Consider the following 15309-nt stretch of genomic DNA (forward strand, 5'->3'; position numbering starts at 1 on the left):
TTCCAGAAACTGTATAGTCTGGGACAATAAAAAAAACATATGACTCAAGTTACAAGAGGAGGTGTGGCATCTGTCACACTGGCCTACAACATTTGGATTAAATTTCAGATACATTTGCACAGACAGACAGACAGACAGACAGACAGACAGACAGACAGCAATTATTATATCTTTTGTGTTAATAAATGGAGTGTGTAGCAATAAATAATCCTGCTGCCCCCCCTCCTCCCTCCAAGTGCGGAGTTGTGGAGTGTGATGGCACGATGGACAAAGGAGTTCATTAGTCTGTTGGTGCGGCATCTGGGGAGGAGCAGAGGAGCTTCTTTGGTTGCTGATGACAGTGTGCAGAGGGTGGCTGGTGTCATCCAGGATGGCCAGAAGCTTCTTTGTGGTTCTCTTCTCTGCCACTGTCACCAGACAATCCAGCTTGAAGCCGACCACAGTGCCTGCCCGCCTGATGAGCTTGTCAAGCCTGGAGGAGTCCCTCTTGGTTGTGCTGCCTCCCCAACACACCACAGTGTAAAAAAGGATGCTGGCGACCACCGACTGATAGAACATTGACAGAAGTTTACTACAGATATTAAAAGATCGCAGCCTCCTTAAAAAATACAGTCTGCTTTGGCCTTTCTTGTAGAGGTGGTCGGTATTGATTGCCCAGTCCAGTTTTGTGTCAAGCCACACTCCCAGGTACTTGTAGCTACCCACGGTTTCCACCTCTATCCCATTGATGTCCACTGCTTGGGGGCGTGGCCTTGACTTCCCAAAGTCTATCACCAGCTCTTTGGTTTTTGATGTGTTGAGCTGCAGGCTGTTTGCATGGCTCCAGGTGACAAAGTCTCTCACTAGAGTCCGGTACTCCTCCTCATGGTCCCCCCCTATACACCCCATGATGGCTGTGTCGTCAGCATACTTCTGAATGAGATTCAGAGTTATGGCTGAAGTCTGAGGTGTATAAGGTGAAGAGAAGAGGGGCTAGCACCGTCCCCTGAGGCGCCCCAGTGCTGCTGATTAAGATGTCCGATGTGGTGTCCTTTAATCGAACAAACTGTGGTCTATCTATGAGGTAGTTGGTGATCCAAGTTATCAGGTGGGGGTCCACTTGAATAGCTGACAGTTTGTTTTGTAGCATGAGGGGCAGGATTGTGTTGAAGGCACTAGAGAAGTCTAGGTAAAGAATCCTGACTGTGCCCGCCCCCGTGTCCAGATGTGAGTGGGCCCGGTGTAGGAGATACAGGATGGCATCCTCCACACCAGCCCCTGTCCGGTAGGCAAACTGTAGTGGATCCTGAGCATGCAGCACCTTAGGCATGAGGTGTCTGAGAAGGAGCCGCTCCATCAGATGTGATGTGAGTGCCACCGGTCGGAAGTCATTCAGCTCACTAGGTCGGGTTTTCTTTGGAACTATGCAAGATTTCTTCCAGAGGGTGGGCACTCTCCCTAGTTGTAGGCTGAGGTTGAAGACGTGCTGAAGCGGCTCCCCAAGTTCAGCAGCGCAGGTCTTCAACAGGCGTGAGCACACATTATCTGGGCCCGCTGCTTTCTTTGGGCGAAGCTTCCTCAGTTCTCCTCTGACCTGGTCAGCAGTAATAATGCAGGGAGGAGGGTCCACTGGGGTGTTTGAGGAGAGATCGGTAAGAGGGGGTTGGAGAGCGGTGTCCAGTGGTGAGGGCAAGGGGGGATCACATGACGGTGGTGAAAGTGAGGGTGCCATTATGTTGGTGCCTTGGCTGGGTGCGAGGGGGGATGGTTGGTCAAACCTGTTGAAAAATATGTTAAGCCGGTTTGCCCTCTCCACAGTCCCCCCCTCTGTACTGTTTTTAGCTTTGTGGCCTGTGATGATTTTCACACCATCCCAGACCTCCCTCATATTGTTCTCCAGCAGTTTGTGCTCCACCTTTCTCCTGTAGCTCTCCTTCGCCACCTTCAAACACTGTTTCAGCTCACGCTGTGCTGTCTTAAACACCTCCTTGTCCCTGCTCCTGAAGGATGCCTTCTTCTTATTAAGGACAGTTTTGAAGTCACCCGTCACCCAAGGCTTGTTGTTTGGATAGCAGCGAACAACAATCCGAGTAGGGGCGACTACATCTGTGCAAAAGTTTAGATAGTCTGTCAGGCAGTGTGTCAGCCCCTCTATGTCCTCACCGTGCGGGCTCTGTAGTACACTCCAGTCTGTAGTTTGGAAGCAGTCTCTGAGGGCATCCTCCGCTTCAGGAGACCATCTCCTAAAGGAGCGTGTTGTGACAGACTGCCTCTGCACTAGGGGGGTGTATTGTGGCTGCAGGTAGACCAGGTTTGTTGTGGTCCGACTTCCCAAGTGGGGGGAGGGGGGTGACCCTGTATGCATCCCTAACATTTGCATACAGGAGGTAAATTGTCCTGTTGTTTCTAGTGGGGCAGTTCACAAACTGATAAAAAACAGCCAGAGTAGAATCCAGGGTGGCATGGTTAAAATCACCGGAAATTAAGAAGAAAGCCTCTGGGTGTAGAGTTTGAAGCCTTGCTGTGACACTGTGAATCTTGTCACAGGCAGTGGCTGCATCTGCTCTCAGAGGAATGTAAACACAAACAGCGATCACGTGACTAAACTCCCTCGGTAAATAGTATGGCCGGAGGCTGACAGCTAGTATCTCTAGTTCCCGGCAGCATGAAGCCTTCTTCACAGAGATATGTCCTGGGTTACACCAGCGATCGTTGACATTTATTATGAGCCCCCCAACTTTGCTCTTACCACAGGCTTCTGTGTCTCTATCGGCTCTCACCGCGCTGAAACCCGGCAGGTCCACGTTAGTATCTGGGATGAGGGGGGTAAGCCACATCTCTGTGAATATTAGCAGGCTGCTCTCCCGGAAGATCCGCTGGTTAGTTAAGGCCGTTAGCTCATCAATCTTATTAGGCAAGGCGTTCACGTTCCCTATGGTGATGGAGGGGATTGATGGCTTAAAACGCCTTTTGTCCGCTAGCCTAGCCTTTAGCTTAGCGCCAGCCTTACAGCCCCGATATCTCCTCCTCAGCGCTGCCGGTATACAGTGCCTTACGCCGGCTTGTGTGCTTGTTTTCAGAGCCAACAACTCTTCTCTCGGATAAACAAGAGAACTGGTGCGTGGCTTCTGTTTAAAGTGTGTCATATCCATGGATATATATTAAAACACCCTACTCCTGCCCAAGGTTGCAGGAGTAGCAAAACATTAAGAAAATAAAGTTAAAAACAACACAGTACTACGGAGCAACTGGAAAGGCTGCCGTCTCGCACAGCGCTATGGCAACAAAGACACAGACTACGCACCACTAACATCACTACACACAACTACACACCACTACACACCACTAACACCACTACACACCACTAACACCCCTAAACCCTACAGAAAGGTCCCCAGCCCCAGCTCAGCAACAGGTACAGACCGGCTCGGACCAGTACTAACACCACTAAACCTTGCAGAACACACAACTAACACCACTACACACTCGTTAATCACTAAACCCTCCATAACACACAATGACTACACACCACTAAACCCTACAGATCGCACCACTAACACCACCACACCCTACAGCAGTGGTTTCCAAACTTTGAGTGTGTGTGGACCACTTTTTATAATCAAGAATTTTCGCGGACCACCTTATAATACACGTAATAAAATATGTCTACACACAGTCCTACCTGAATTACCCCGAATTATCTTAATAGGCATATATTTGCACTAAAAATAACATAGCATAAGTATAACAGGCTTGTTAAAAGAACGTTTACTGCACACAACAGCTGCCACATAATTAATGTATTTATTTAAAGCGCCCGAGGGCATTAACAGGTTAGTTAGAACACCAGGCTTATATCCATAGCAATGATAATGGAGTATTAAATATGTACAGTAATAACAAACGAACTGAACTGAACTGAACTGAACTGGATAAAGTCAAATATCTAATCTTCTCAAAGTCCTCAACGAACAGGCTGGGAGTTTGTCCAAGTAACATATGCAAAACATTCCAGAAATGGGAGATCAAGAAACGTACTGGAAATTCAAATAACAATAGGGCTTATTTCTTCCATTTATAATATAAAACAAATAGTTTCAGATATACACTGCCTATATTTAAAGGCTATGCATGTGATGCGATCACGAACTCTGGCCCTATTCACATTTAACGAAAACACAGTAGGCCTACTCCTGGTTAAATATAATAAAAATAATAAAGTCAAATTTATTTCGTTAATATTAATTTACAGAAATATAGGCCTATATTAAAAACTAAAGAACAATTAGCCTAAACAAATGCTCAGCTAATGAGAGGGATGATTTTGCTTTGCAGACGTTCATTTCTGTATGTCAGGTTCCAGTGATGACAGCCTCAATCTGAGATCTGGTTCAATATTAAGTCTGTTCCGATATTTTGTCTTCAACATGACCAGGGATAAATATCCTGATTCACAGAGGTGAGTGGTTGGAAAAGGCACAAGCAGCTTCAGGGCTTTGTCGGAAAGTTCGGGGTATTCCTTGGCACCTTTCAGCCAAAAAGCAGGCAGGCATCATTCAGAAAAGTCAATTTTCAAAGCACTGTCACAAGACAGTTCGGTCTTGTTCCCTCCTAGCCACTAGACCAAATATTCTGGAACGTTCTAATCTTTGCACTAGCCTATTTTATTAATCACACAATACCTTCAATTTAATTCAAATTGTATCATACATAGATATCTTAAATTTTTTATGATTTTTTTTTTTTTTGATTTGAGTTTGCTTTTCCACGGACCACCTGCCATACAGGACACACCACTTCAAACACGTTGATCACGACTAAACCCTCGGGTCAGGGTTAAGCCTAACGCTGACTAACCAGCCTTCGCCCCCCCCCGTCATCTCCTAGAGACCCGTGTGTTCGCTGTAATCGAGCAGTCTCCCCTCGTGTGTCTGTCGTCCTCCGCCCGTCTGTCTGCAGGTCCTGGCTGAACCGGCGTCAGATCGACGGCTCTCTGAACCGCAGCCCCCCGGGGTTCTACGACCGCGTCTGGCAGATCCTGGAGCGGACCCCCCACGGGATCCTGGTGGCCGGGACCCATCTGCCCCAGGTAGGGGCTGGTGGCGGATGAGGGGGTGAAGGGGCTGGTGGGGGTGGTGGTGGAGTTGGGGGTGGAGGTGGAGTGGGCGGGGGGTGGTGGTGGGGTGGAGGGGTGGTGTTGGGGGCGGGGGGGGGGTGGAGGGGTGGTGGTGGGGTGGAGGGGTGGTGTTGGGGGCGGGGGGGTGGTGGAGGGGTGGTGTTGGGGGTGAAGGTGGAGGGGGCGGGGGTTGGTGGTGTGGTGGAGGTGGAGGGGTGGTGGAGGTGGAGGAGTGGTGGGGGGGTGGAGGTGGAGTGGGCGGGGGGTGGTGGAGGGGTGGTGTTGGGGGTGGAGGTGGAGGGGTGGTGTTGGAGGTGGAGGGGGCGGGGTTGGTGGTGGGGTGGAGGGGGCGGGGTTGGTGGTGGGGTGGAGGGGGCAGGGGGGTGGTGGTGGGGTGGAGGTGGAGGGGTGGTGTTGGGGGTGGACGTGGAGGGGGCGGGGGGTGGTGGTAAGGTGGAGGGGGCGGGGGGTGGTGGTGGTGGAGGGGTGGTGTTGGGGGTGAAGGTGGAGGGGGCGGGGGGTGGTGGGGGGGTGGAGGTGGAGGGGGAGGGGGGTGGTGGTGGTGGAGGGGTGTTGTTGGGGGTGGAGGTGGAGGGGGCGGGGGGTGGTGGTGGAGGGGTGGTGTTGGGGGTGGAGGATGAGGGGGTGGTGGTGGAGGTGGTGGGGGCGGGGGGTGGTGGTGGGGGTGGTTGGCTGCCGACTGAGGAGGGAGGAGAGGTGATGGAGTAACGTTTCCTCATGCTTCTCTCCTCAGCAACCCACCCTGTCCGACATGACCATGTACGAGATGAACTTCTCCCTGCTGGTTGAAGACACGCTGCAGAGAATCGTCCTCCCAGAGTACAGACAGATCATCGTGGAGGTAGGAACCTTTATATACAGTATTATGCATTTTCACTATATATTTACATTTATGTTGATACATATGTATACATAGAATATACATAGGGTATCTGCAACGGAAAACCCCACCATGCATAGCAGCACAACTAAAACAACTAAACTAAACAACAACTAAAACACAACTAAACTAAACAACAACTAAACAACTAAAACAACATTTTGCATTGAAATGCAAAATGATTTGAATGAAATATATTTCAATCCAATTCAATATTATTAAATACAATTCAATACAATTCAATTCAGATCAGTCAAATTATTTGAATTCAGTATGAAACCATATTTAATTCTTGAGTTTGAAAGAAGTTTGTTGTTATCGAAGAAGCATCATGTAGCAAGACAGAACAAGACAGTGTTGACCTCGCAGGGCATGAGGAGGGTTTGTAGGACTCTGGCTCTCGATTGGTCGGAACAGCACCAATGGATCCTGCCTTCCGCTTATTCAAGCTTGGAAAGATTAGCATGCCAAACCACAGAAGAGCAAACGTCAACATGGAGTCTGCTGGTGGTGTGGTCCAGATTCTGTTCTCTCCTCGCTGATGAAGGTCTCTCCTGTCATGGCTGGCTGCTGATGGTGGTGTGGTCCAGATTCTGGTATTTCCTCACTGATGAATAATAATAATAATAATAATAATAATTCATTTTATTTGTTGAGCACTCTTCATTCTAGCAGAATCTCAGAGTGCTAGTATACAATTTTTAAAAAGTAGGAAATGCCTTTATGAATAAAAAGGTTTTTAGGCCAGTCTTAAAACAGGCTAGTGTTTGTGTTGCCCTTAAGTGGTCCGGGAGGCTGTTCCACAGTCGAGGGGCTGCAGCGGCGAAGGCCCGGTCGCCCATGGTGCGTAGCCTGGTGTTTGGGATCTGCAGGGACAGACTGTTATTGGATCTGAGGGGGCGGGTTGATGTTTGGGGAGTGATGAGTTCTTGCAGGTAAGGGGGGGCATGACCGTTTATGCATTGGTAGGTGAGTAGGAGGACTTTGTAGTTGACGCGGGATGAGACAGGGAGCCAGTGCAGTGAGTGTAAAATGGGGGTTATATGGTTGTATTTCCTGACTCTCATCAGGATCCTGGCAGCGCTGTTCTGGATGTACTGCAGCTTTTGGATGTTCCTGCCAGTGATCCCAGTGAACAGTGAATTGCAGTAGTCCAGTCTTGAGGAGATGAAGGCGTGGACGAGCTTCTCAGCATCTGGCAGGGTTAAAGTGGGGCGGAGCTTGGCGATGTTTTTGAGATGGTAGAAGGAGATTTTGCACAGATGCTTTATATGATCGTTGAAGGTGAGGTGAGGGTCAAACCTAACTCCTAGATTTGTTACTGTGGTGGAGAGGGGTATGACCTGACTGTCGAAAGTGAGATGAGTTATGGAGGATGACTGAACTTGGTGTGGAGTGCCAACAAGAAGGGCCTCGGTTTTGCTGCTGTTTAGCTGGAGAAAGTTGTTTCTCATCCATGCCTTTATCTCCCCAAGACAGGCAGTGAGACATGACATGGCAGCAGAGGGGTTTGGGGCAGTTTTGATGTACAGCTGTGTGTCATCGGCATAGCAGTGAAAGGACATCCCATGTCTGCTGACAACACAGCCGAGGGGGAGCATGTAGATAATGAAGAGGATGGGGCCGAGGACAGACCCTTGTGGAACACCACAGGAGACAGGGAGCTGTCTGGAATTGCATCTTCCCAGTGAGACATACTCAGTTCTGCCAGATAGATATGACTGGAACCACTTGAGTGCAGAGCCTGACAGTCCAATGGTGGTGTGGAGGCGCTCTAGGAGGATTGTGTGATCCACTGTGTCGAATGCAGCAGTCAGATCCAGGAGGATGAGGAGTGAGGGTGATCCTGCATCGGCTGTCATCAGCAGGTCATTCGTCACCCTGAGCAAGGTGGTTTCAGTGCTGTGGGCTAAACGGAATCCTGACTGGAATTTTTCAAACAGGTTGTTGTGTTTGAGGTGGTCCTGAAGTTGAGAAGCAACTACCTTCTCTAGCACTTTGGACAGGAAGGCAAGGTTGGAGATAGGCCGGTAGTTGGCTAGGACCTCCGGGTCCAGGGTGGGCTTCTTGAGAAGGGGACGGATGACAGCGACCTTGAGAGCCGGCGAGACACAGCCTGACTGAAGGGAAAGGTTGACAATTTTGGTGATGAGAGGACTGAGAATGGGGATGTGTGACTTGAGCAGAGCAGTGGGAATGGGGTCCAGGGTACAGGTACAGGGTTTCATTTTCCTGATGATTTCCTCAACATGGCTCTCCTGAACCTCAGTAAGATGCAGGGGAGACAACACACTTGCAGATAGGGTGTTGGCGTCAGAGGGAAGCAGAGATGGAGAGCTGGACATCTCAGAGCGAATGCTGTCGACCTTTGATCTAAAAAAGTTGATGAAGCTGTTACATTGCTCTTCTGTAGCTTCAGTTGAGGAGGATGGTTGTGGTTTCAGGAGATGCTTTATGGTGGAAAAAAGCTGTTTAGAGTTTCCAGGGTTTTCATTTATTAGGCTGGAGTAGAACTGTGAGCGAGCATCTTTAAGGGAATTCTAGTATGCCTTTTGATGCTCACGGAAGGCCAGCTTATGGACTGTGAGCCCAGAGTGCCTGCATCGCCGTTCCAAGACACGCCCAGCTGTTTTGATTTTCCTCAGTTCATGAGTGAACCATGGAGCAGACCGTGAGAAATTAACAATACGTGATTTGACCGGGGCATGGAGATCAAAAACACTGCTCAGTGAGGTATTATAGATCTCCACTAATTCATCCGCTGAGGCAGATGCTGGGCAGGTGATGAGCTGGAGATCCATGCTCATAGTGGCTGCGTAAATTTTTTTCCAGTTGCGAAAAGACATTTGACGCCTAAGTGTAGTGGTTGGCAGCATAAAAGTAAAGGCCATTGAGACCACCTTGTGGTCAGATACACCAAGATCGTAGACCTGTATGTTATTTATTAGGGCAGTGTCAGTAATGACCAGATCCAGAGTGTGCCCCTTGGTGTGAGTAGGGACCTCAACATGCTGCTGCAGGCCAAGACACTCAAGCACATTCAGGAAATCTGCTGCAAACAGACAGGAGGGGTTGTCGACATGGATATTAAGATCACCAACAATGACAATGTTTGTTGAGATACTGCAGAGTGAGGTCAGCAGATCACTTATCTCTGGTATAAACGATGAGTTTGGCTTTGGAGGACGGTAAATGAGAAGCACTGTCATGGGGTATGGATGTTTGCATTTGAAGGCCAGACATTCCATAGAGGAAAGGTCAGGCATTTGCAGAGGAGATAGTTTTAGTTCCGCCCGGTGTATGATGGCCAGTCCACCACCACGACCAGAGCTGCGGGCTTTCTCCATGTAGTTGTATCCAGGTGGGCATGCTTCATTGAGCACGTAGTAGTCCGCTGGTTTATGCCAGGTTTCAGTTAGGCACATGAAGTCAAGTCTTTTCTCTATAATATGGTCATTTATGAGGAGGGATTTATTTGTGAGGGATTGTGCATTAAACAGCTCCATGGTGATAGGAGACAGAGCTGAGGGTAGAAGTCTCTGCAAGCTCCTTAATACGCGGCGATGACCTCCATATTTTCCACTTTGCCTAGTCTTGGGTATTTTTCTATTTGTTGTCAATGCCGGAATGGGCCAGCAGAGGGCGCTAGATGCTGTAAGCTGCAGGGGGATCGTAGTTTCCACAGGAGAGGAGCGGAAGTCAGAGGCAGGAAGTCATTTCTGTGCATGGCGACTGCATCTGGATGTGTCTATGCATGTCATGGTATAGTGGATATTTGCAGCCAGTAGGCGTGAGCCTTTTGTGTTTGGGTGTAATCCATCCCTCAAGTAGAGTGATTGTCTGTTCCAGAAAACATCGAAATTTTCAATAAAGCACACGTTGGTTTCCCCGCAAGTGTCCCGAAGCCAAGTGTTAAGGCTCAAAAGTCTACTGAAACGCTCGTTCCCGCGTCCAATGGTAGGAATTGGACCCGAGACAAATACAGATTTATCACACTGCTTAAGGTAGCTAATGAGGACACTGAAGTCAGTTTTTGTGAGCTCTGACTGACAACGGGCAGAGTCATCTGACCCGACATGGACGATAATCCTCCGAATTGTGGATGGGAGAGTTGGTAGCATATCCCGGAGCTCAGCCAGGACATCAGTAACCAAGGCGCCTGGCATACAACGCGTGATAACGTTGAAGAAGCGCAAATGTCTAGTGATGGAGTCGCCGATAATCAGAGTGGATGGTGGGAACAGTGGCTGAATGACTGGGATCTTGGGGACGGGGATACAGTGTGTGGTGGCAGTGGTTCCAGAGGCTCCCTGCAGCGGCTGTTCCACCGAGGGCTGGAGAGGAGAGGCACCGTCGGGCTCCGCCTCAGGAAGCTCCGCCTCAGGTGCCGATCGCCTGGAGACTGCCTCCTGCAGCAGTCTTCGCCGGGATGAGGAATATCCATTTTGCTGTTGGCCTGGTTGATCGGACTGGATGGTAGATGCGGCGACGGACGGATGCTTCACCGGAGGAACCCCTGGACAGCCGTTGGATATAACCTCAGCCCCCAGGGAGGAAACGACCGGAGGAGCAGCCCCAATCGCCGGGACACTGGCAAGCGTCCAGCGGGAAGTTGCCGGAGGTGATGACTGTGCCGGCGAGGCACACGGCAGGTCCTGCTGTTCGTCCGACCCGGCCGGTGGAGCGATTGAAGCTTCGACTGCGGCGAGGGCCTCATACCGATTTCCGAGGGGCAGAGCAGGTATGACCGCCCTAGTGTGCCTTCTTCTTCGGTCGCGAACGATGACCTCCGTCCAGGGTTGAGGGCCAGGAGTGGAGGAGACAGGTGCTCGGATGCCTGATGGGTCCCCGAGGACCGTGTCCTGGAGGGCTGCACTAAGGGTGGAGATCTGCTTTGATTGATCTGTTGCGATATCAGTGAAGCTGGAGAGTAAAAGTTCCTTCTCCCGGAGTGTTTCACTGAAACTGGAGAGGATCGCTTCTTTCTTTCGCAGCTCAGCAGAAAGTCTACGGATGTCATCAGTCAGGTAAGCTATCTTGTTTTGGGCGTTTTGCAGGAGGATTGAGTCCTCAGGTGATGTTGTCATTTAGTAGGTTGTGTAGTCTGTAGCCACAAACAATCTATGCTGTACTCACAAACAATTGATGCGACGATAGGTAGACAGATGTTTCTGAGGCGCTTCAGGTTGGTTTGAAGTCAGAGGCCTCTTCTGGTTGACGGCGGTGTGGTGCTCTCCCGTGGCGCGTGGTGCTCTGTTCGCTCAAATCAATGGAGATAACAGTCTGCAGTCTCAATGAGCCCGAACAGAATCAGCCACAGTCTACTCAAACGATACCGCATATTTCGGAAGGTCTCTCCTGTCATGGCTAGCTGCTGCTGGTGGTGTGGTCCAGATTCTGTTATCTCCTCGCTGATGAAGGTCTCTCCTGTCATGGCTAGCTGCTGATGGTGGTGTCCATCGTGCTGGAGAGAAACCCGGAGCTGGAGTTTGCTGAGAAGGTGGACCTGGATGGTCTGGTGAAGGAGGCCTTCATGGACTTCCAGCGGGATGCCAGTGGCCTGCAGGGCAAAGAGAAACAGGTGGGCGGCGTCCATCTTGTTGACTTATTTGTAAGGTAACGAAAACAGAAGGATTCTTATTTTCATGGGTTTGTACACTAATTAAAACATATTTCTTACTATTTGAGACCATTTCTGCCTCGTCTGTTCCGATATATGCCACTCAATCCTACACACTGCACAATTCAAATCTGGCTGTATATGACACACTGCACCTTTAAGATGTGATTGGAATGATTTTGGAATAATTTTGGTTCCATAACCCTAAATTAGGTCTATAAACTATTAAGTATATAAATATTTAATAGTACTATATAGTATCTCCACTATATTTTACGATATCCAATAACAGCTCTCTGTCCTCGGAAGTCGTTCATCAGGGCAGTGGACGGCTAATGTTCCTTCTCTGATACCTTCACTGGGGGGCAACGACATTGGGGTTGTACTATTGAACCAATTAAGAAATATTGAACTGCTTTTTGCCATTTTTTTACAGCTATTTACTTTCCCCTTAACCCTGAAAAATATGCTTCAATAGCATTGACTATTTACTTATGCACAGTGATGTTGATAGGTTTTCAATGTAGTGAGTCCCCGGGACCCACAGGTGGCGAGTGGGGTGGGTCCCTGAGAAATTCAATGGGTCCCGACTCCCCAGTTTAAAAAATGTGTTTCTTTTTTATTATTATTCTATTTCTTAAATTAAATTAATAGTGTTAAACTCCTTGATGGTGGTATGATATGGTTAGAGCTGGAGTACTCAACCGTTCATGTTTAACACTAGAAACGCCGGGCCATTTTTACCCCTAAGTAATTTTAATGAGAGGCTGTGCATTTGCACATAATGATCACTAGGTGGCGCCAATGAGCTATTACCGCGCGAGCGCCACATTTGTGTGTGTGTGGGTGTGTGTGTGGGTGTGTGTGTGGGTGTGTGTGTGGGTGTGTGTCACAAGCCTAGTCCTCACGATTTTGTCATAAATGTACATATATTCAATCAGAAGGATTGCAAAAAAATCCTGTTTGATTTGCTCATTCGACACGAATGAGCACAGCATCGAGCAGTGGAAACGTGGGTTTATTTACTATGAAGTTCGTATTTTTAATTGTTGAAATGAAATCAGCGGTGACGAGCTAGTTGTTTTGGTAGCGGCTAAATTAGCATGTCGCGATACTTTGTACAGGGGATCACGTCTGCGCCGAGTAGATGCGCAGAGGGTTGAAACAGCGCTTGTCCGATCTGCTCACAAGAAGGTTTCTTTGGCCAGTTACTGTGATTAAACACGAGTTGTTTAATGTTCACTATGTATCGTTTTTCATGGGGAAAATGAGATGCGTCCCCGGGACGCATGGATAGTGAGTTTAGCGCGTCCTTTCAGATTTTAATGCGTCAGGGACGCAGGACGCGTACCTAGCAACATCACTGATGCAATAAAATAAGTTCTTCTCAAGTAGGAGAATGATTGCTTTTTATGTCTCTGCATGGTCACAAATCACCTTGGAGGGAAGAAACACCCTATCTTAGTGACCTTACTACCCCTCACCCTAACTTACTAACTTTAGTACCAAAAACTTACTAACCTTACTACCCCTAACTTACTAACCTAACTACCCCTAACTTACTAACCTTACTACCCCTAAACCTAATTTACTAACCCTAACTAACTTTAGTACCCCAAACTTACTAACCTTACTACCCCTAACTAACTAACCTTACTACCCCTAACCCTAACTTACTAACTTTAGTACCAAAAACTTACTAAACTTACTACCCCTAACCCTAACTTACTAACCTAACTACCCCTAACTTACTAACCTTACTACCCCTAAACCTAATTTACTAACCCTAACTAACTTTGGTACCCCAAACTTACTAACCTTACTACCCCTAACCCTAACTTACTAACCTTACTACCCCTAACTTACTAACCTTACTGTCCACCCCATTTACCTTCTCTCACTTCCTATGAACGGTCTACAACGTTAACATCGTTAACACAACATGAGCGAGAACTTTAACAGCTTGGCAACAACAAAAACAACAACAACAACCAAACAGATATCACTAGCTCTGTACCGCTCTCTAACCCCTGAGGTGGGACCTGAAGGCTGATGTACGGTGGTGCTGTCTCTGTTTGCATTCAGGACAGCATGGAGGCGTTCTACAACAGCCAGCCCATGGGGCAGAGGGGCACCTCCTCCTACCTCAGCAAGGCCGTCATCGTACAGCTGCTGCAGGGAGAGCTCAAGCCCTGCAGGGAGGACCCCTGCTCCGTCAGCTAGACCCCCCAGCCTCCACCCTTGGGGTGTAGCTAGTGCTGGTGGAGCATGACCTGTGTGTATTAAATAGCGTTGGCGTCCTTCAGGATTCAATGATTTAGTTTCTGAAGAAGAGGCTCTCTGTCTAGTCTCCCTTGGGGGCCTCGCCTGGGGGACCCCAGCGCCATGTTGACCCCTGACCCCTGGTCTACTGCCAGCATGGAACCCCTCCACACTAGCCTTCCTTCATAACAAAGGCAACCCTTGACAGAGCATATAGATATAATATATAGAAAAAATATACATACATTCTAGAGTTTAAATGATCCAGTACACTGTTATGAGATGAGGGGAGTATCATGAGATAGAAATGAATAACATTTTTAACCAACCCCAGGCTCAAATCCCTTTCAGAAGGATACTTGATTTGCTAACTCAGCGTGAAACCAGTTTTTGAATGAGCCTGCAGAGCTCTAGACGAGGGCCTTGCTCAGCAGGATTCTTTAAGGCTGTGTATGCGGAGACACCAGACAGTAGCTGTTGTCTTCAGGAGGCTTTGAGGGCCGGTTGGGAGTGAAGCGCCTGAACAGCGTCTCTCTGCTCTCCATCTATATTGTGTGTTACTGTACGTTTATTGTGTTGTTCACCGATTTGATCCACATAAAGCCTTGATGATCTTTGTTTGACTCTTCTTTATCCATTCAAAGGTTATATTGTAAATCGATTCGTGAGTTCTCTTCACCTTGTGAATGTGGAGGTGGGAGTGAGCGTCTTTGGTTCATATCGTGGAACACTTTCGGTCTCTGGGGTTTGATAACTTAACCTCTAGTGGATTCTTTAGCAGGTGAGGGGTGAGGGGGACCAGACCCTGCAATCAATCGGAAACTCAGCCCAGGAAAAACACAACTCAACCCCGGAGCAACACAACTCAGCCCCGGAGCATCACAACTCACCCCCGCCACAACACAACTCACCCCAAGCGCAACACAACTCACCCCCGCCGCAACACAACTCACCCTCAGTGCAACACAACTCACCCCCGGAGCAACACAACTCACTAGGCTTAAAAAAGTCTTGTAAACGCCATATATCACCATTTGGAAGTGAAGTCCATTTGTTTTGAGCAACAACCATTTGGAAGTGAAATATATTAGCTTTGAGCGCAATCAACAGTTGAAGGTCAGAAACATTGTCGGTCAAAAAGTGATTTTATGTGTGCAAAAAAAATTTGCACACATAAAAATGAAAAAAGTTTATATATCTGTTCCGTTCAATGCAAACGTGTTGCTCATACAAAAGGGTTGTATGAGCCATATACCACCTTTTGGAAGTGATGTCCATTAGTCTTCAGCAACCACCATTTGGATGTGAAATACATTCGTTTTGAGCACAATCAACATTTTAAGGTCAGAAACATCGTTGGTCAAAAAGTGATTCTCTCGCTCTGAAAAGCATTTTGCAAACATAAAATGAGAAAAGTTGATTTATGTGTTC

At 48.3% G+C, this 15309-nt stretch overlaps 1 protein-coding gene across 3 annotated transcripts in view; it reads left to right on the forward strand.

Annotated features, from left to right (window-relative positions):
• phkb (phosphorylase kinase, beta) overlaps positions 1–14494 on the forward strand; it is a 93987-nt gene extending 79493 nt beyond the window's left edge. For all 3 annotated transcript variants that reach the window (XM_030377190.1, XM_030377189.1, XM_030377191.1), the window contains 4 exons: positions 4939–5068; positions 5850–5957; positions 11437–11577; positions 13702–14494. In XM_030377190.1, the coding sequence (XP_030233050.1) occupies positions 4939–5068; positions 5850–5957; positions 11437–11577; positions 13702–13839 (517 nt within the window). In that variant the 3' untranslated portion in view covers positions 13840–14494. The remainder of the gene's footprint in view (positions 1–4938; positions 5069–5849; positions 5958–11436; positions 11578–13701) is intronic.
• Positions 14495–15309: the final 815 nt, after the last annotated feature.

This window comes from Gadus morhua, chromosome 14 (genome assembly GCF_902167405.1).
Source record: "Gadus morhua chromosome 14, gadMor3.0, whole genome shotgun sequence".
NCBI classification, from domain to species: Eukaryota; Metazoa; Chordata; class Actinopteri; order Gadiformes; family Gadidae; genus Gadus; species Gadus morhua.